The sequence below is a fragment of the Dendrobates tinctorius genome, unplaced genomic scaffold (genome assembly GCF_039654945.1).
Source record: "Dendrobates tinctorius isolate UK_male_01 unplaced genomic scaffold, ASM3965494v1 ptg000013l, whole genome shotgun sequence".
NCBI classification, from domain to species: domain Eukaryota; kingdom Metazoa; phylum Chordata; class Amphibia; order Anura; family Dendrobatidae; genus Dendrobates; species Dendrobates tinctorius.
Window position 1 is genome coordinate 1,554,955 of NW_027361681.1, and position 19,901 is coordinate 1,574,855.

Below are 19,901 nucleotides of genomic sequence, written 5' to 3' on the forward strand. Positions count from 1 at the left end.
TTACCAGGCACGGTTTCCTTTAAATTTCTGCCTTATCCGGATCCGTCAAAATAACGGTCCGGTGACCCCCATTTGTTTCAATCCACCAACAGATCCGTTTTCCGCCATTTTGGCGGATTTCGACTGAGCTAAAAAACGGATGTGTGAAACAGGCCTAATGTGCATGAGCTCTGCAGATAGCTTAATTTCAATGTAACAAAATTGCAACGTGGGATATGGTGGGCTGTGTCAAGTTTAGCAACAGAAATCTTTTTTTTGTTTTTTAATGTGCTTGAGGTCTGCAGAGAGCTTTGTATCACTGCCACAAAATTACAACGTGGGATATGGCTCGCTGTATCACGTTTAGCAACAGAAAGAAATATTATTTTTAATATGCATGAGCTATGCAGACTGTGGAATTTCACCGCCACTAAATAACAAGGTGAGATATGGCATGGTGAATCACGGTATAAACTGCCAAAAAAAATTCACAGAACAATGTCACCACACCAATAAATAACAAGGTGGGATATGGTATGTTGTTTCACATTTAGCAAGTGAAAAAATAACACACTTGTATGAAATGTGCCCTGCTGTCTTTGTCTGTGGACCTCAGTAATGGCACAAAAAAACCTAAAAAAATCTGCTTGGAGGTCGATTTCACAGCCACATAGGACACTACCTAGCTAAACTGTCTGACTAGTAAACAACGCCTAGCTAACTACCTATAATCTACCTACAACAGTGCCAGCATCAGGAGAAGCCTCTCTGTGCTGTTACAGTGTCAAGATAGTGCTAAAACAAGATACTAAATAAATTACTTTAATGGCAATGCAAATATTTTCCCGCAATTTTTACCAAATGTTTGTTTTTTTCCGATTTTATAAAATTTTGCTCATGTTTCTGATCACGAATCCAAATGTGCCATATTCATGCTGAATTTATGTTTGCCGTTCGTTTTTCGAACAAATTCCCTCATCACTAGTTTTGGGTTGTTCTTGCTACTTACTGAAATGTTTAGGAATATAATGCGGACTTTAGTGACCTCTAATGGTTCTTATGTAGAATGCTGTGAACTCACATATTTCCTGGTTTTGGTAGAGTCATTCTCAAAAACAGCATAAATAAAGTTGAAGCTATTTTCCCATTTTTTTTTTACTGGGCCAACGGAAGCTAACGGGACACTGTTGGCCTTCGAGTGGTAAATCGAGACCTATGGTCACATTTATTGTGTATTTTGAGGACCTGATGTGAGCCGGGCATATCTTAGGACACTATGTAACAAGTGATCATACTAGGGACCAAGATGATTACGAGGTAGTAATCAAATGCAATGCACTAAGGAAAGATCAAGGAAAGAATGATACCCTAGTGCAGGGCCTAAATGGACGCTGCATCCCTCCTTTCTTTGCTATTTGAATTTTTGAGACATGTTTTATTAAATGCATCAGAACTTATACTCGTGCTCCTTCATTTCCTGAAACTCCCGTTCTGGTTCTTATCTGACCCCCCCGATCCCTACTTCCTTGTAGTGTCCTTGACATACCATAAAGTACTGCTCAGCTAATCAATGACCTCGGTGGTGGCCCACCTTGGCCAGTGAGTGGCTGCACATGGATTTCCAGCCATTCTCTTTTTTCCTGAAGGAGAAAGCGGGGACTGGGAAACTGTCTAAACGGGAGCCGAGGTGGAGGGACAGAGGGAGAAAATGTACTTTTTAAGTTTTTATTTTTGCTTTTGTTATTTTTATATATAAGAATAGTCTAGATCCATTAAAAAACCCACTTAAGGCCCACAAGTCACGGACAAGGTCAGTGGAGTATTAGGAATTGACATCCTTATAACCCGGATTTTCACTTACTGATATTTAATCGTTTATTGGCTCACGGTACAGATTTTATTAGCATTTCATACAAATGAAAAGTAAAAAAACCCATACACAATGATAAAAAAAGAACACTATACACAATTTTATGTGTTGAGTGAATGATACATTGTTAAGTTAGATGCTAAGCTGCTCTCCAGGAAAATTGTTGGAACCCGAGAGAAAATAGCGCAATTCGATGATAATTGTGTCATGTCTTCAGCATCATAGTGTTGACCGCCATTTCCTACATTGTGTTCTATTAAATACAAGCGCAGCAAGAGCAACAAAACCAGTTTTTACAGCAAATCCTTCTGGGAAACCGCGGCTCGGAGACCGACTCTAGGCAGTTGCCCGTTGGTTGCCGACTGACGGGCACGTTCTTTGCAAATACTTTGAGTTCCGAGTCAGTATCTAATGCTTTGCTGGCCGATCGAGGGCTATCCCTTTCAGACTTCACCGCTAGAAAAGCGGCAAGGTCAAGGTCTAGCATGGCCACTCCTCCACGGGGCGTTGGTGTGTTCTGACGGCACTGTGGACATGGGATCCATCTTTGTTCATTGGTCACCGAGTCAAGTTTCCTGATACAAACCTGGCAGAAAGTATGACCGCAGTACAGCCGCCGGGGCAGCCGATTAGAAAGATTATAGCTGGAAAAGCAGATGATGCAGTCAATTTTACGGCTGTTCCTTTTCTCTAGCTCTTCGGCTGCCACATTTCCAGTTATGCCAGAATCTGTTTTGTCAGTGCACTCGGGATTGTTGTTACTGTGATACATGCTCAACCTGATGAAAGAAAAGGGAAAATTATCGGCAAAAGAGTAACTAAACTTTTTATTTAATTATTATTGATCAGCCTGTGCAAAATTATGAATCTTTGTATTATACTCCAAGACCTTATTTTGCTCCATCTAGGACAACAATCTAAAAGTGCTATTTGAACTACCTTGTTCATGCTCTTTTAAAATTTGCTATGACCTGCTCCTTTAGGCTACTTTCACACTAGCGTCGTGTGACGTATGTTGCAATGCGCCATTTTGGAGAAAAAACGCATCCTGCAAAGTTGCCCGCAGGATGCGTTTTTTTCTCCATAGACTTGCATTAGCGACACATTGCGACGTATGGCCACACGTCACATCCATTGTGCGACGGATGCGTCGTGTTTTGGCGGCCGCGACGCACAAAAAAACGTTACATGTAACATTTTTTTCTGCGTCGTGTCCGCCATTTTCGACCGCGCATGCGTGGCCGAAACTCCGCCCCCTCCTCCCTGGACATTACAATGGGGCAGCGGATGCGTTGAAAAACTGCATCCGCTGCGCCCGTTGTGCAAATCTTTCACAACGTGCGTCGGTACGTCGGCCCGACGCATTGCGACGGACCCGTACCGACGCAAGTGTGAAAGTAGCCTAAGTAAGAATTCATACTCAACAGTATTTACAAACACCCATTGATCATAAGGGAGGAGAACAGAGAAGCGCACACAGCGATAATGATTGTGTATGGATTCTTCTAAAGCAGCAGGTAAAAGAAGTTTGTAAAAGAGCATGAACAAGGCAGTGAAAACAGCACTTTTCTCATGGTGGTTGAGAGCAATGGAAACAAATTAAAGTAGTGAAGTAATTACAAAGATCCACAACTTTGCAATGTTTTGTAGATTATATTTTAATTTTAAGGGTAGGTTAATTTTAACATTGAGAAATTCGAATATCAAAAATAAAATCCAGAAAATCACATTGTATAAATTATATAAATTTATTTGCATTTTGCAGTGAGAAATAATTATTTGATTCCCTATCAACTATTAAGAGTTCTGGCTCCTACAGACCAGTTAGACGCTCCTAATTAACTCGTTACCTGCATTGAAGACAGCTGTCTTACATAAATACCTTTATAAAAGAGTCCTGTCCACAAACTCAATTAATCAGTCAGACTCTAACCTCTACAACACGGGCAAGACCAGAGAGCTTTATAAGGATGTCAGGGACAAGATCGTAGACCTACACAAAGCTGGAATGGGCTACAAAACCATAAGTAAGATGCTGGGTGAGGAGACAACTGTTGGTGCAATAGTAAGAAAATGGAAGAAATACAAAATAACTGTCAATCGACATCGATCTGGACCCCATGCAAAATCTCACCTCGTGGGGTATCATTGATCATTAGGAAGGTGAGAGATCAGCCTAAAACTTCACGGGGGAACTTGTTAATGATCCCAGCAAAGAGCAAACAGATGAACGGCATACTAGGGCACACAAATCACCAAATTACCAGACGGAGCTATTTATCTGAAGTATTGCGGTATATAATTCAGTCAAAAAATTGAGGTGCTTGCATGAAAAAACATGAATATTTCAATGTGAAGCGAAAAAAGAAGAAATATGCAGCACTCACCGATATGGCTGAAAAACTCTGAGTCTTTATTTCACATAATTTCCATCAAATGTGTGGACATGCAGGATGTAGAGGAATGCTAGGGGAGGGAGGTGCCGGACAACGGCCGTTTCACGATTACTCGCTTCTACGTTGTCCGGCACCACCCTCCGCTAGCAATCCTCTACATCCTGCATGTCCACACATTTGATGGAAATTATGTGAAATAAAGACTCACAGTTTTTCAGCCATATCGGTGAGTGCTGCATATTTCTTCTTTTTTCGCTTCACATTGAACTTGTTAATGATCTCAAGGCAGCTGGGACCACAGCCACCAAGAAAGCCATTGGTATCACATTACGCCGTAAAGATTTAAAATACTGCAGTGCCCACAAGGTCTCCCTGCTCAAAAAGGCACATGTGCAGACCCATCTGAAATTTTCCAGTGAACACCTGGATGATTCTGTAAGTGATTGGGAAAAGGTGCTGTAGTCAGATGAGACAAAAATTGAGCTCCTTGGCATTAACTCAACTCACCGTGTTTGGAGGAAGAGAAATGATGCCTATAACCCAAAGAACACCATCCCCACTGTCAAGCATGGAGGTGGAAACATTATGTTTCGGGTGTGTTTCTCTGCTAAGGGCACAGGACTACTTCACCGCATCAATGGGAGAATGGATGGAGCCGCGTACTCTAAAATCCTGAGTTCCAACCTCCTCCCATCCGCCAGGACATTAAAAATGGGTCATAGCTGGGTCTTCCAGCAAGACAATGACCCAAAACATACAGCCAAGACAACAAAGGAGTGGCTCAAAAACAAGCACATTAAGGTCATGGGGTGGCCTAGCCAGTCTCAAGACCTTAATCCCATAGAAAACTTATGGAGAGGGTTGAGGCTCTGAGTTGCCAAGCGAGAGCCTCAAAATCTTAATGATTTAGAGATGATCTGCAAAGAGGAGTGGACCAAAATTTCTCCTGACATGTGCGCAAACCTCAACATCAGCTACAAAAAACGTCTGACTGCTGAGCTTGCCAACAAGGGTTTTGCCAAGTATTAAGTCTTGTTTGCCAGAGGGATCAAATATTTATTTCTCACTGTAAAATGCAAATACATTTATATAATTTATACAATCTGATTTTCTGGATTTTATTTTTGATATTCTATCCTTCAGTGTTAAAATTAACCTACCCTTAAAATTGTAGACTGTTCATGTCTTTGTCAGTGAGCAAACTTACAAAATCAGCAAGGGATCAAATTCTTATTCCCCCCCACTGCATATAGTGTGAGGGGTTGCCACTTTTAGCTGCTTCCTCAGGTAGACACAAGAACACTTTGGTGGTGAAACACCTGCTGGTTTACTGAAGTCAGCATACACCAAGGCAGGGTTCAGAAAACAAAAGCAGAGCGTTCCTGGCTTAACGGAAAACAAAACAAATAAAGTGTAACAGAGTCCTTTTCTCTGCAGATTTCAACCTGCAGACACCTGTCAATGTCCTTTGCTCCTCCTTGGAGCTCCGTCGGAATACCTTCTCTCCTCAGAAACCACAGTCTGTCTCTCATGTCCAGGTGTTTAACCAGGACAATGTGATGATCACATGATTGTGACATCAATGCAGGTCTTTCTAATACACATGCTGGTGTCCCCTCTGCAGGGTGCGATATGGTGAGCACTCTCCCTCCCACTCTGAGTGCCCACATAAATCCAGCCCATGTATGCAGCTTTCATTAACCCTCCCAACACTTAGTGTGCTGGAGGAAAAGCATCCTGGTTTCATACCACTGACGCCAACATGCGCAGTGACACATATCTCCCCTCGTACACTGTGCCAGTGACCCTGTCACATATTCCCCCCATTTGCCCAAATCCGTAGGTTTTGGCGCCTTCAGACACTAAACAGGGAAATCGGGAGAGAGCATCCGCGTTGCCATGCTACTTCCCTGGCCTATGCTCTTTGTGGAAAGTGAAGCTTTGAAGGGCTAAGAACCACCTAGTCACCCTGGCATTCTTACCATTCTTCTCAACTATCTCAGAGGGGTATGACCCAACACTAACTTAAACCTAGGGTCTAGCAGGTAGTATTTCAGAGTATCGACGGCGCACTTTCTGGCTAAGCATTCTTTCTCAACCATTGCATAGTTCTTCTCACAAGATGAAAGTTTCCGACTGAGATACAGGATGGGATGCTCTTCATCATTGATTTCCTGTGACAGTACGGCTCCCAACCCAACTTCTGAAGCATCGGTCTGGACATGAATTCTTTACTAAAGTTGGGTGCGACCAGAACCGGATGCTTGCACAGAGCCTGCTTCAGCTCTTTAAACACCATCTCTGTGTCAGGAGTCCATTTTACCATCGTTGACTTAGTGCCCACAAGGAGATCTGTTAACGGTGCAGTAATTATAGCGAAGTTCGGGATGAAATGCCGGTAATACCCTACAATCCCAAGAAACGCCTTCACTTGTTTCTTGGAGAGCGTTTGCGGCCACATCTGAATGGCCTCTCTCTTATTTAACTGGGGCTTGTTCTCGCCTCTCCCGATGATGTAGCCTAAGTACCTGGCTTCTTCCTTCCTTACGGCAGACTTCTTGGGATTTATGGTGAATTCCGCTTTCCTCAATGCATCGAGAATCGCCTGTACCTGTCAGGAATCAAACCTAGTACCTCCTGTCCACGACACAGCAGCTCTACCTCCTGAGCTTTTCAAGTCAGCTGGACAGCTCCTTGCTAAAACCCAGATACCAGTGACTGTTGTTCCTGATCGGCTCCACCCTGTGTTCTCTAATTGGCCCTCTGATTGCTAATTACACGCCCTATATAAACCTGGCTGTGACGAGCGTCAGCTTACGCTGAGTCGTTTTTCTTGAATGAGTGGACCCTCTGGGCCGTGGCACCCACCCACCTAGGGCGAGCTGACCTAGTGAGGAGCCACCCCCTATACAGGGAGTGTCAGGGGCAAGGCCAAGGGGGTGAGCCACCACGGCAGCTGGACCAGACAGCCGGCTCAGGCAGACACTATTGAGTGTCTGGCAACAGGACGGACAGGATACCAAACATAAAGCGAAGTCACAGAGTTTCTTCAGCAAACGTGGTTTCACACTTTATTCAGGTGCAAGGCATAAACAGGGAATCAGGTGCAGGGCACAAACAGTGAAACACGGCAAGGTGCGTGCAAAGGCACGCCAAATGTTCCAGGCATAACACCTGCTAGAAAACATACCAGGGTCCAAGGCAGGGTACGTGTTAGGGATCACACCAGAGTTCCTAGGAGGGATGAGTGCTAGGACACGCCAGAGTCCAAGACATAGTGCGTGCTTAGGAGACACGCCAGGATACAAGACAGGGTGCGATGGCATCGGACTGCGGACTACTGGCAACGACCGACAGGATCCAGGCATCAGGCTGCGGACATCAGCTCCGGACAACAGGCCGCAGTCATCTGGTTCCGGACCTCTGGCAGCGGTCGGCAGGTTTCGGGAATCCGGCAGGCAAACCAAGATACGAGGCAGGGTGCGTGCTAGGTGACATGCCTGGGACAGGTACAAGGACGGAGATGGACACGCCAAGGGACAGGTACAATACAAACAAGGATGGAGACTTGCGCGTGTAGAGGGACACGCCAGAGACAGATACAAAGACAGAGGCCTACGCGTGTAGAGAGACACACCAGTGACCGGTACAAGGACTGAGGCCTGCACGTGTAGAGGGACACGCCAGGGTCAGGCGAGGCATAGTCCTGAGCGTGCAGAGAGGCACGCCAGGGTCAGGCGAGGCAGAGTCCTGCGCGTGCAGAGAGGCACGCCAGCGAAAGGCGAGGCAGAGTCCTGCACGTGCAAAGAGGCACGCCAGGGTCAGGGTTCAAGGACAAGGTTAGGACCTGTACGTGCAAGAGGGCACGACAGGTTACATGGCAAAACCTGCGCGTACTTTTACAGAAGCACGGGGAGGTATGCCATGGACAGGCGAGGACCTGCACATGCTATAGAGAGCACGGAAAGCACAGTGCAGAAACAGCGTGAGGTGCAAGGGAGCACAGAGAGTACGGCTGGGGCACTGGCTAGCTGATCGGGCTGCGGCACTGACAGACGGGCAAGACTCCAGCAAACCCGGCTGAGGCATGGCAGGCGACACAGCTGTCACTGACCGATGAGCACGGCTGAGGCACAAGCAGGCGGCCACGGCTAGGGCGGGCACGGCTGAGGCACAAACAGGAGGCTAGGAAGGCCAGGCACATGCAAAGGGCACATGAAGCAACAAGGCAAAGAAAAGCAAGGAACAAGGCAAGGCGAGGCAGGGTACAGAACACAGAGCGGAACATGGGTAGAAACACAGAGTCAGGTCAGAGCAAGGAACAGAGCTAGCAGCAGAGCATAGGCCGAAGCCCAGAGCCGGGCCAAGGTAAAGCCTTGGGACTAGCCAGAGAACGTGCTAGAGAGCACAATAGGAAAGAGTCTAGCAGCGGAGCGTAGGCCGAAGCCCAGAGCCAGGCCAAGGCAGAGCCTTGGGACTAGCCAGAGAACGTGCTAGAGAGCACCATAGAACAGAGAGCAGGAATAACAGGCAGAGACAGAGAACAGAGGAGAAAACACAAGGCAGAGCATAGCGATGGCAAGACATGGCAGAAACAGGCAATGCAGAGAATAACAGAAGGACTACAAGTCCAAGCAGGACAAGGACGAACATGGCACAACGGGCAAACATAAGACAAGGCACGGGACAAGAGACGGAGTATGAGCATGGAGCGTGTGCAGAGACGCACGACTGAGCAGAGTGCAAGGGCACAGAATAGAGGGAGCGACCCAGCGGATCAAGCAGCAATGCAGGGAAGCAACACAATACTCAGGCCCTGACCATAGGGAGGGGTGGTCTGATATAGGGCATTGGCACCTCCACTTCCGGGTCAGGACCAGGGGAGAACCTCCGGTTCAGATCCTCAGGATAACAGGGAGCAGTCACATGATCAGGTTTCCATACATGCAGGGATGATTGCAGAACCAGTGCTGAAACCTAGGCAGGCCACATGATCAGAGTTCCAGACATGTAGAGATGATTGCAGAACCAGTGCTGAAACCTAGGCAGGTCACATGATCAGCGTTCCAGACATGCAGAGATGAATGCAGAACCAGCCTCTGCTGGAACATAGGAAGGACACATGATCAGGGGTTCTAGACATGACGAGACGATCACAGAAGGCAGAGCAGAAACGCAGACATCCCGCAGCTCAACAGTCATGAGGTGAGTGTGCACACTGCTCTAGGGAACATGCAGGATTGCAGACATGAGATGCGCGTGCACACCGCTCCCAGGGTCATAAGGCAAAACAGACATGGCGGACATGACACTGGCCTTATGATTGCTGTAGTGCGAGATTATTGTGCTTCCAGCCTCTAGTCAAACCTCTTCCTTCTGCTGATCCTCTGCTACCGAACTGCCTCTCCAGTGTACCGACCCCCGGCTGTCATCTGACTATGTTATCTGCCTCTGTGTCCCCTTGTGGTTGCAATAATATAGACTCCAATTCAGTACAGACCGTGACAGAATAATCTCGCACCAAAATGGAGTCCGTTGTAACAACCTTGAGGCAGCAAGTTGCTGAACTTCAAAACTTTGGTACCACCTACCAAGAAAAATATTCTAAGTTACAAACCGTGGTATTGGGTCAACAGCAGGAAATAATTGCGTTACAAAGGCAACTCCTGAATGTGCGCAATTCAAGCTCAGACTCAAATGCACGGATGCCGCTGCGTGCCAAGTTCAGTGGGAATCGTCAGCATTATCGAGGATTCATCAACCAATGCCAGATTTACTTCCAGATGCAACCTGCTCCTTTTACCAGTGACAGGAAAAAAGTGCTGTTCATGATCAACCTCCTGACTGATGAAGCACTTGCATGGGCCTCACCATATGTGGAAAAGAACTGTGACCTCCTCAATAACTTAGATTCCTTCATCACAGCTATGGATCAAGTTGACCCAAATCGCTGTGCCACAGCGGAAACCAGATTGCTTAATTTACGTTAAGGACGACGTTCGGTTGCTGAATGCACATCAGAATTCCGCCGCTGGGTTGCCGACACCACATGGAATCCAGCAGCCCAGAAAGAACGGAAAATGCATCTGAACCCATGCAAATTGATGTAATCCGAAAACCTCTCCCAGCCCAAGAGAAGGAGAGGCGACTTGCAGAGAACCTATGCCTCTATTGTGGGGGCTCTGGACATTTTGCCATTAATTGTCCTAACAAGAGGACTATAGCCTTCACAAACACCAGGTCTGCAAGCAATTTGGACGTTTTTCAACAGCCAGATCCAGTTATGCAGACCATCTCATCGGTAACACAAAATAAAGACAAAATACCTCCGTCATCATCTCATTTTGTCATCCCCATTCATGTCACAATGGGCACCCAAAAATACAATGTTTTGCCTTGTTAGATTTCGGAGCAGGAGGAAAGTTTATGGACTTAAAATTCACACTCGACAATAATATTTCAAGTAGGACCCAATCCATGCCTATTGAAATGGAAACAGTGGACGGTTCACCCTTATCTTCTGGACCTGTTACGCATGAGACAATTGAACTTGAGATTTCTATTGAACCTAACCATTGTGAAGCTGTCAGTTTTCACCTTATTTAGTCTCCAAAATTTCCAGTGATCCCCTGGTTTTCTGTTCATAATCCTTCTATCGATTGGGCATCAAGGACCATTAGTTATCCATCTGAGTACTGTAAGAACAATTGCCATAGTAATCCACCTGTTTTCAAACAAACCACAGTCTTCTCATAGGAATGAAGATAAACTGCCACCTCAGTATCAACAGTTCTCTGATGTTTGCCCTAAGAGAAAAGCTGATCAATTGCCTCCTCATCGTCCTTATGACTGCCCCATTGAATTACTTCCTGGAACAAACATTCCATTTGGGCGGATTTATAACCTTTCTGAACCAGAATTAAAAGTACTAAGGGAATACCTTGATGAAAATTTGGAGAAGGGCTTCATTCGACCTTCCACATCTCCAGCCGGGGCACCTTTGTTCTTTGTAGAAAAGAAAAACTCCTCTCTGTGGCCATGCATCGATTACAGAGAATTAAATAAAATTACAGTCAAAAAACACTACCCACTTCCCTTAATTCCTGAGTTATTTGAAAGACTCCGTTCTGCGAAGATCTTTACCAAGCTGGATCTAAGAGGGGCTTACAATCTCATACGGATTCGCCCAGGGGATGAGTGGAAAACCGCTTTCAGAACAAGATATGGACATTTTGAGTATCTGGTCATACCCTTTGGCCTTACCAACGCCCCGGCCATCTTTCAGCATTTCATCAACGATGTTTTTCGAGATTTCTTGGACCAATTTGTTGTTGCTTATCTGGATGACATTCTTATATTTTCAGATACTTTGGAGGAACATTGCAGGCAAGTCCAATTGGTCTTGGAACGTCTACAGGAGAACCATCTCTACATCAAACTCGAAAAGTGTGAGTTTGAGCAATCCAAGATTCAATTTTTAGGATATATCATCTACCCAGAAGGTCTGAGCATGGATTCTAGCAAAATCATTGAGATAGTTGACTGGCCTACTCCAAGAAATTTAAATGACGTTCAGCGATTTATAGGTTTTGCCAATTTCTACAGGAGATTTATAAAAAACTTCTCAAGGATCATCTTACCAATCACCTTACTTACAAATAAAATCAAGGCATTTTTTTGGTCTTCTGAGGCACAGGAGGCTTTTGACAAATTAACTCTTTTTACTTCTGCACCCATACTAGTCCATCCAAATCCGGAATTACCTTTTGTTGTGGAAGTGGACACCACAGACGCTGCGGTAGGAGCCATGTTATCTCAGCGAGTTGGAGACAAGATGCAACTTCACCCATGTGCATTTCTTTCTTACACCATGTCATCTGCAGAAAGGAACTATGATAAAGAACTGTTAGCCATTAAAGCTGCCTTCTCCGAATGGAGACACCTTTTGGAAGGTGCCAATCATCCAGTGACTGTCCTCACTGACCACAAGAATCTGGAGTTCATCCGTACAGCTAAAAGATTGTCTGCAAGACAAGCACGATGGGCCTTGTTTTTCTCCAGATTTAATTTTATAGTTTCCTATCGGCCTGGATCAAAAAATGGCAAGGCTGATGCACTGTCCAGGATTTTTTCTGAACCTCAGGACGGGTCAAACTCTGACGGTACCATTCTATACCCTAAAAATTTTTTGGGAATACTGGACTCTAAAGTTTTTTATACCAAGATTAAAGATGGATACCAAGATGACCCTTTTCTTGACCATCCCCCGAAGGATGTCAGTCTCTCTTTTAAGGATGGGTTTTGGATGCTGAACCACAGAATATATGTTCCTGGATCTGTGTGACTGGAAGTTCTCAAACTAACATAGTAACATAGTTATTAAGGTTGAAGGGAGACTTTAAGTCCATCTAGTTCAACCCATATCCTATCCTAACTTGCCCTAACATGTTGATCCAGAGGAAGGCAAAAAAAACCCATGTGGCAAACAGTAAGCTTCACATTGGGGAAAAAAATTCCTTCCCGACTCCACATACGGCAATCAGACTAGCTCCCTGGATCAACGCAATATTAAGAAAACTAGTGTATATACCCTGTAATATTATACTTTTCAAGAAAGGCATCCAGTCCCTTCTTAAATTTTAGTAGGGAATCACTCATTACAACATCAACATCAACAACAACATTACAACTAGTCCATGATTCTAAACTCGCAGGACACCCTGGAGTTAAGAAGACCCAAGAACTACTGCTTCGTTCATTTTGGTGGCCTAGTTGTACGAACGATGTGAAGAAGTATGTTTCCTCCTGCTTAACATGCGCACGAAACAAGACACCATGATCTTCTCCGTTAAGACTTCAACCCCTTCCAATTCCATCCAGGCCTTGGGGATCAATCTCAATGGATTTTATCGTGGATCTACCTCCTTCTAAAGAGATGACTGTGATCCTTGTTGTGGTGGATCGACTCACAAAAATGGCCCACTTCATCACAACTAAAGGGATTCCTACAGCTGAACAAACCCCTAATTAATGATTACAGAAGTATTTAGGCTGCATGGAATTCCTGACAATGTAGTCTCTGACAGAGGGGTGCAATTCACATCGAGGTTTTGGAAGAGCTTCTGTACAGTTCTGGGAGTGACTGTTAATTTGTCTACTGCATTCCACCCTCGATCCAATGGTCAGACGGAAAGGACTAACCAGACACTCGAACAATACCTCCACTGCTTTATTTCATTACCTTCAAGATGACTGGGTGGACTATTTGGCGACAGCTGAATTTGCTTATAACAATTCGAAACACAGTTCTACATCCCAAAGTCCATTTTATGCTAACTATGGCTTACATCCAGTGATGATTCCTAACCTTCCAGTTAACACTTCCATCCCTGCTGTTACCGACAGACTTGCAAACTTGCAGGAGATTCCGAAGAAGTTAATTGAGATATTGCAGAAGGCCCAGGAGGACTATAAAAAAGCAGCAAATAGACATCGGAGAGCCCCACCTACTTTTCAGGTGGGTGACAAGGTTTGGCTGTCCTCTAAAAATTTAAAAACTCATGTACCATCTGCTAAATTGGGTCAAAGATTCATAGGACCCTTTCAAATCTCGGCACAAATTAACCAAATTGCTTTCCGTTTGAAACTTCCTAGCAATCTGAGAATTCACCCAGTATTCCACGTATCCTTACTCAAACCATTCTGTGAGAATCCATTTCCGGGAAGAACTCAGCCACTTCCTCCACTAGAAAAGGTTCATGGTGAAGAAGAATATATCGTGGACAGGATTCTGGACTCTAGGAGAATTAGAGGTAATTTACATTATCTGGTGCAATGGAAAGGTTACGGACCGGAAGAAAATTCTTGGGAACCAGAGGACAACATTCATGCCTCTAGACTTACAAGAACCTTTCACCGGAGATATCCAGATAAACCAGGCCCTGAGATGTCCAGAGGCCATCCTGGAAGGAGGGGAGTACTGTCAGGAATCAAACCCAGTACCTCCTGTCCACAACCCAGCAGCTCTACCTCCTGAGCTATTCAAGTCAGCTGGACAGCTGCTTGCTAAAACCCAGATACCAGTGACTGTTATTCCTGATCGCCTCCACCCTGTGTTCTCTAATTGGCCCTCTGATTGCTAATTACACGCCCTATATAAAACTGGCCTTGTGATTGCTGCAGTGCGAGATTATTGTGCTTCCAGCCTCTAGTCAAGCGCTTCCTTCTGCTGATCCTCTGCTACCGAACTGCCTTTCCAGTGTACCGACCCCCGGCTGTCATCTGACTACGTTATCTGCCTCTGTGCCCCCTAGTGGTTGCAATAATATAGACTCCAATTCAGTACAGACCTTGACAGTACCTTTGGCAGGTGCGAACTCCAGTCAGAGCTGAAAATGACAATGTCATCCAAGTAGGCTGTAGCATATTTCTTGTGTGGAGCCAATATTCGATCCATCGCCCTCTGGAAGGTAGCTGGGGCCCCTTGCAGTCCGAAGACAGTCTGGTGTACTGCAAACACCCATCCAGCATCAAGAAGACCGTTTTCTCCTTGGCGCTTTGGGACATGGGGATCTGCCAGTCAGGTCAGTGTCAGGTCGAGAGTTGTGATGTCCCTTGCGGACCCCAGTTGCTCAATGAGTTCATCCACGTGGGGCACCAGATATGCATCAAAACTGGACACCTCATTGAGCCTGCGGTAGTTGTTATAAAACCGCCACTCACCATTGGGCTTCGGCACGAGGACAATGGGACTCAACCATCCACTTCTTGACTCCTCTATTACCCCCAAGGTCCAGCATTCTCTTCACCTCCTTTGAGATTATCTCTCGGTGTGCTTCAGGGATTCTATAGCGCTTGAGGTTCACTCTTACATGAGGCTCTTTTAGTACATCGTGTTCAACGACCTGTGTGCACCCTGGCAACTCCGAGAACAGGTCGCGGTTCTGCTGCAGCAGTTCTCAACATTGTTACTTTTGGGCCGGCGTTAGCGTCTCAGCAATCACAACCTTCTCCACCTTAGCTTTGGGACGGGCCCCCAGGCAAGGAGTTTCCAGTGGTTCTTGGTCGTGCCATGGTTTGAGCAAGTTCACATGGTATACCTGGTGCGGCTTCCTGCGACCAGGCTGGTGTACCTTGTAATTCACGTCCACGAGCTTTTCCTCAAACTCGTACGGGCCTTGCCACTTGGCCAGGAACTTGCTCTCCACCGTGGGGATAAGTGCAAGCATGCAGTCCCCAGGATGGTATTGCCTTAGCCTTGCTGATCGGTTGTATACCCTTGCTTGGGCCTCCTGTGCCTGGAGAAGATGCTCCTTTATGATGGGCATTACGTAAGCCATCCTCTCCTGCAGCTGAGCGACATGCTCATTGACACTCTGGTGTGGCGTGACATCGGCCTCCTAAGTTTCTTTGGCGATGTCCAGGAGCCCTTGTGGATGTTGGCCGTACAGGAGCTTGAACGGTGAGAAACCATTGGAGGCTTGAAAGACTTCTCTGATGGAAAAGAGCAGGAACGGGAGCAGATATTCCCAGTCTCAACCATCCTTCTCAACGACCCTCTTGAGCATGGCATTCAAGGTATTATTGAAGTGCTCAACCAGGCCATCGGTCTGCGGATGGTAGACTGAGGTCTACAACTGGGCAATCTGGAGGACTCGACACAGCTCCCGCATCACTTTGCTCATAAAAGGGGTACCCTGGTCCGTCAAAATCTCCTTAGGTAAACTGGTCCTGGCAAAGATATGGACATGCTCTCAGACGATGCTCTTAGCCAAAGAGTTCCTCAGTGGCACCGCTTCTGGGTGCCGGGTCTGGGTAACGGGCTAAGGGGCTTCAGATGTGAGAAGCAGGAGCAGTTATCTGACAGGTGGAGCAAGATCTACAATAATTTAGGATCTCTCGATAACACCCTGGCCAATATAACCTCTGTAACGTTCTCTCCTGAGTTTTCTCTACCCCTAGATGTCCCCCCAAAACATGCAAATGGGCCATGTCTAAAACCATCCGCCAGTAGGGTCCTAGATCTAACAGCTGCTCTACTATCTCCCCCCCCCTTGTTTTGGTCACCCCATACAGCAACTCGCCATTGACTGCAAAATGAGGGAACCTTGAGCAATCCCATTACATGCAGTGACATTATCAAAAGCTCCCCTTAACATAAGGTCTCAAAGTTGATTAATCCCAAAGTTCTCTTTGTGCACCTCTAAGTCAGGGAAGCTGGGCTCCTCTGTCACTGTCTCGTCTTCCTCTCATGCAAGGACGCATAGGGGAAACTCCCCCATCTTTAATTTTGTCGGCGCCTCCTCCAGAGGGGCCTGGCTTTTGACCAGGACACTCTTAACAGCCCTCTTTTCCCACAAGTTCCAAAATAGAGAAAAATCCCGCCCTGGAAAGATAGGATGTATCAAGTTTTTCACTAACCCATGGGACTTGGTACCACAGTCTGTTCTCATGGTCACTTTGGCTACAGGGTAGTCCTTGGTATCTCCGTGTATGCAGCAAATGCCTACAAATTTGTTAGGGATTAACTGGTGGGGCAGTGCAGCGCTGATTAGGGTCTCCAGACTTCCCGAGTCCAACAGTCCTAGAACCATTACCCCATTGATGGACACGGTACATCACTGCAGTCCTTTGCCGGGTTGACTGTCCACACTGCAGGCCGGATAGGCTCCTGTCTGAGCTGCAGTCCATGGATTCAGGGGACATAGGACACCGGGCGGCAATGTGTCCAGGATTGTGACACGGCCAACAGACCACATCTTTCATAACAGCCTTAGGAGACCCCTCAGCGGGATTGGAGGGCCCCCCATTTGTGGGTCTAGCCACCCTTGGTGGTGAGACAGCCCCCCTTTGGTTATCCCAGTACGGGGAATTGGTGAAGTCTGGTTTCCCCAGCGATTTCTCAACAACCTGGTATCTCTCAACCAGGCCAACCAGGTTGTCTGCATTCCGAGGGTCGCCCTGGGCAACCCAGGACTGTATTGAACTGGGAAGGGAGTGGATAAACTTGTCCATCACCACACACTCAACCATCTGGGCATGAGTGGAAGTCTCTGGCTGCAACCACTTTTCGACCAGGTGCAACAAATCGAACATTTGTGAGCGAGAGGGTTTGTCGCCAGCATTCGCCCAGAGGTGGACTCGCTGAGCTCTCAAGACATTGTTACCCCCAGGCGTGCCAGGGATTTCAGTTTTTAACTTGATGTGTTCTTTGGCATCCTGGAGGGCTAAGTCATAGTATGCCTTTTGGGGTTCACCAGTCAAATAAGGGGCCAGCACCTCTGCCCACAGCTCAGGTGGTAGCCTCTCATGCTCTCCTACCCGCTCAAACACAGTCAAAAAGGCTTCCACATCATCCCCTGGGGTCATTTCTGCATGGCTCGTCTTACTGTTTTTTCCGGGTGTATGAGTCATCACCTGGATATGGGGAGGAGACCGCCGTCCTCACACGAACCGCCTCTACAAGGAGCTCCATTTGTCATATTAACGCCTTCTGCTGCTGTCGCTGCTGCTGAAGCTGCTGTGCTAACAGCTTATTCTTTTCCTGCTGCACCAAATTCTGTTGTTGACTGGCGAGATATTGTGGCTGCTGTACCTGTACAAGATGTTTCACAGCTCCTCCATGCTGCCTGACGTCTTGCTCTGAATGGCGAATTTCACCCACGACTTGCAGTTGTCTTCAGTCTCTATACCTTTTCCTGGAACGCTGCCTGCACTCAAAGCACCACATGTGAGTGGTTTCCTCGCTTAACTGCTTCCTCAGGTAGACACCAGATCACTTTTTTGGTGAAACAATTGCTTGTTTATTGAAGTCAGCATACACCAAGGCAGGGTTTCGAAAACAAAAGCAGAGCCTTTGTGGCTTAACGGAAAACAAAATAAACAGTATAACAGAGTCCTTTTCTCTGCAGGTTTCAACCTGCAGACACCTGTCAATGTCCTTTGCTCCTCCTTGGAGCTCCGTGGGAATACCTTCTCTCCCAAGACACCACATAGTCAGTCTCTCATGTACAGGTATTTAACCAGGACCATGATTGTGACATCACTTGATTGTGACATCACTGCAGGCCCTGCTAATACACATGCCGATGTTGGCTATGCAGGAAGCATATGGTGAGCACTCTCCCTCCCACTCTATGATTGCTTACATAAAACCAGCCCATGTATGCAGCTTACTTTAACCCTCCTAACACTTAGTGTGCTGGAGGAAAAATATTGTGGTTTCATACCACTTGCGCAGTGACACATCTCCCCTTGTACACTGTGCCAGTGACCCTGTCACAAAATATATATATATATATATATATATATATAATGTTTAGTTACTGTTTATGCTTCAAATTAAATGTTAATTGAAGATTGATTGAGTGGGTTACATTGCAGAATATCATGACTAGTTGACATTTCAGGAATATACCCCACGCCATCCTTACCTGGCCATTTTATATGTACTTTTTGTTTATTACCATTTTCCGAATATGTCCAGAGGTCTGATTGTACTAGGCTCAGGTTTCTTGTGCTGAGACCTGTGATGTCATCATGGGTGACCAAGTGATGTCACTCAATGAGATGAACAGAAGAAGGGGGGTTCCAACACTGCGTCTAATCAACTGTTGAACCCTTGGGCACTGCCTGATTTCCTCACTCTCAGTTGACCCCCAAATAACTTATCACAGGTTTCCAATCTCCTTAATGTAGAATATCATTATAAAAGACTTCATGAGTTAAACGGAATGTCCAATTTGTAAAAACCTAAATTTGTTTTTTTTTTGGAGGGGGGGTTAACTGTTATTTGTCCCACAAACGTGTCTGCTCAGCTGCCTCTACAGGACAGGATGACAAAAAGTTTGTGATGACTGTAGGGAGTCTTTTTGAGAAGAGCACCAAACCTTGCTACACCCAAAGGTCAATTTCCAATACAAAAATATACTCTTACCTTGGACTCCAGACTCCTTCTTGGGAAATACATGACCTCGACAATGTGGACGAGATGGATCTACTTGGTCCCACTGAGAAGAATGAACATCAAGAACGTCTCCACGAGAATAGTCACTGAGTGAAGAAATCATGATAATGACATCTGGCCAAGGTAACCATCTACATATTTATCTGTGTGCCGTGAAGCGTCGACCGCACATTCGAGGGGTATGAAGACGTTGTGCTTCCCATAAGGTCCATCTTATGTAAGGTGCTGTCCGGGCTCCTGCTCACTGTATCACTGGTGTAATTATGTCAGGCTCAGGTTACGGGTGTCAGTCAGCTAGTGTATCACACCATGGGCTCTGCAGAGAAACCCTGCCTTACTGAGGGCTCTGTCTGACAAAAGCTTCAGAAACCCAATATACTCCTCCGCCTCTTAAGACTCGTTATTAACTGTTCCTCTTTCTTCGGCAGATGAGCAAAGCTCGAGACTGGAGCTTAACAAAGACTCTATACATTATACTTCCTAATTACCCTCCTTATTACTGAGATTACTCTTTCCCAGAAATTCTCTAGTTTGATAAACACTAAAATGACATTCCAGAAAATTTCATGGTCAGTAGTAATAATAATAAATAAAAAGTTATATAAGTCATTCTCATGCAGTTATCTCTTAAAGCCCCATACACATTGGATAAAAGTCACCCAATCCATCTAAATAGGTTGACCATCTACTG

The 19,901-nt window shown here is 46.0% G+C and overlaps 1 protein-coding gene and 1 long non-coding RNA gene across 2 annotated transcripts in view; one reads left to right on the plus strand and one right to left on the minus strand.

The window, feature by feature from the left end:
- The window catches only part of LOC141067786 (uncharacterized), a 146,391-nt gene that overhangs the window by 104,334 nt on the left and 22,156 nt on the right, over nt 1-19,901 (plus strand). The gene's annotated exons all lie outside the window — the stretch shown is intronic.
- RNF224 (ring finger protein 224) lies at nt 1,830-19,583 on the minus strand. Its single transcript, XM_073558240.1, has 2 exons — nt 19,181-19,583; nt 1,830-2,628 (listed from the first exon to the last, which is right to left on the minus strand). The coding sequence occupies exon 2, from the start codon at nt 2,619-2,621 to the stop codon at nt 2,106-2,108; it is 516 nt and encodes a 171-aa protein (XP_073414341.1). The 5' UTR covers nt 2,622-2,628; nt 19,181-19,583; the 3' UTR covers nt 1,830-2,105.

Coding starts and splice junctions, on each gene's coding strand:
- RNF224 (XM_073558240.1), bottom strand. CDS start 2,621: ATGTATCACAGTAACAACAATCCCGAGTGCACTGACAAAACAGATTCT.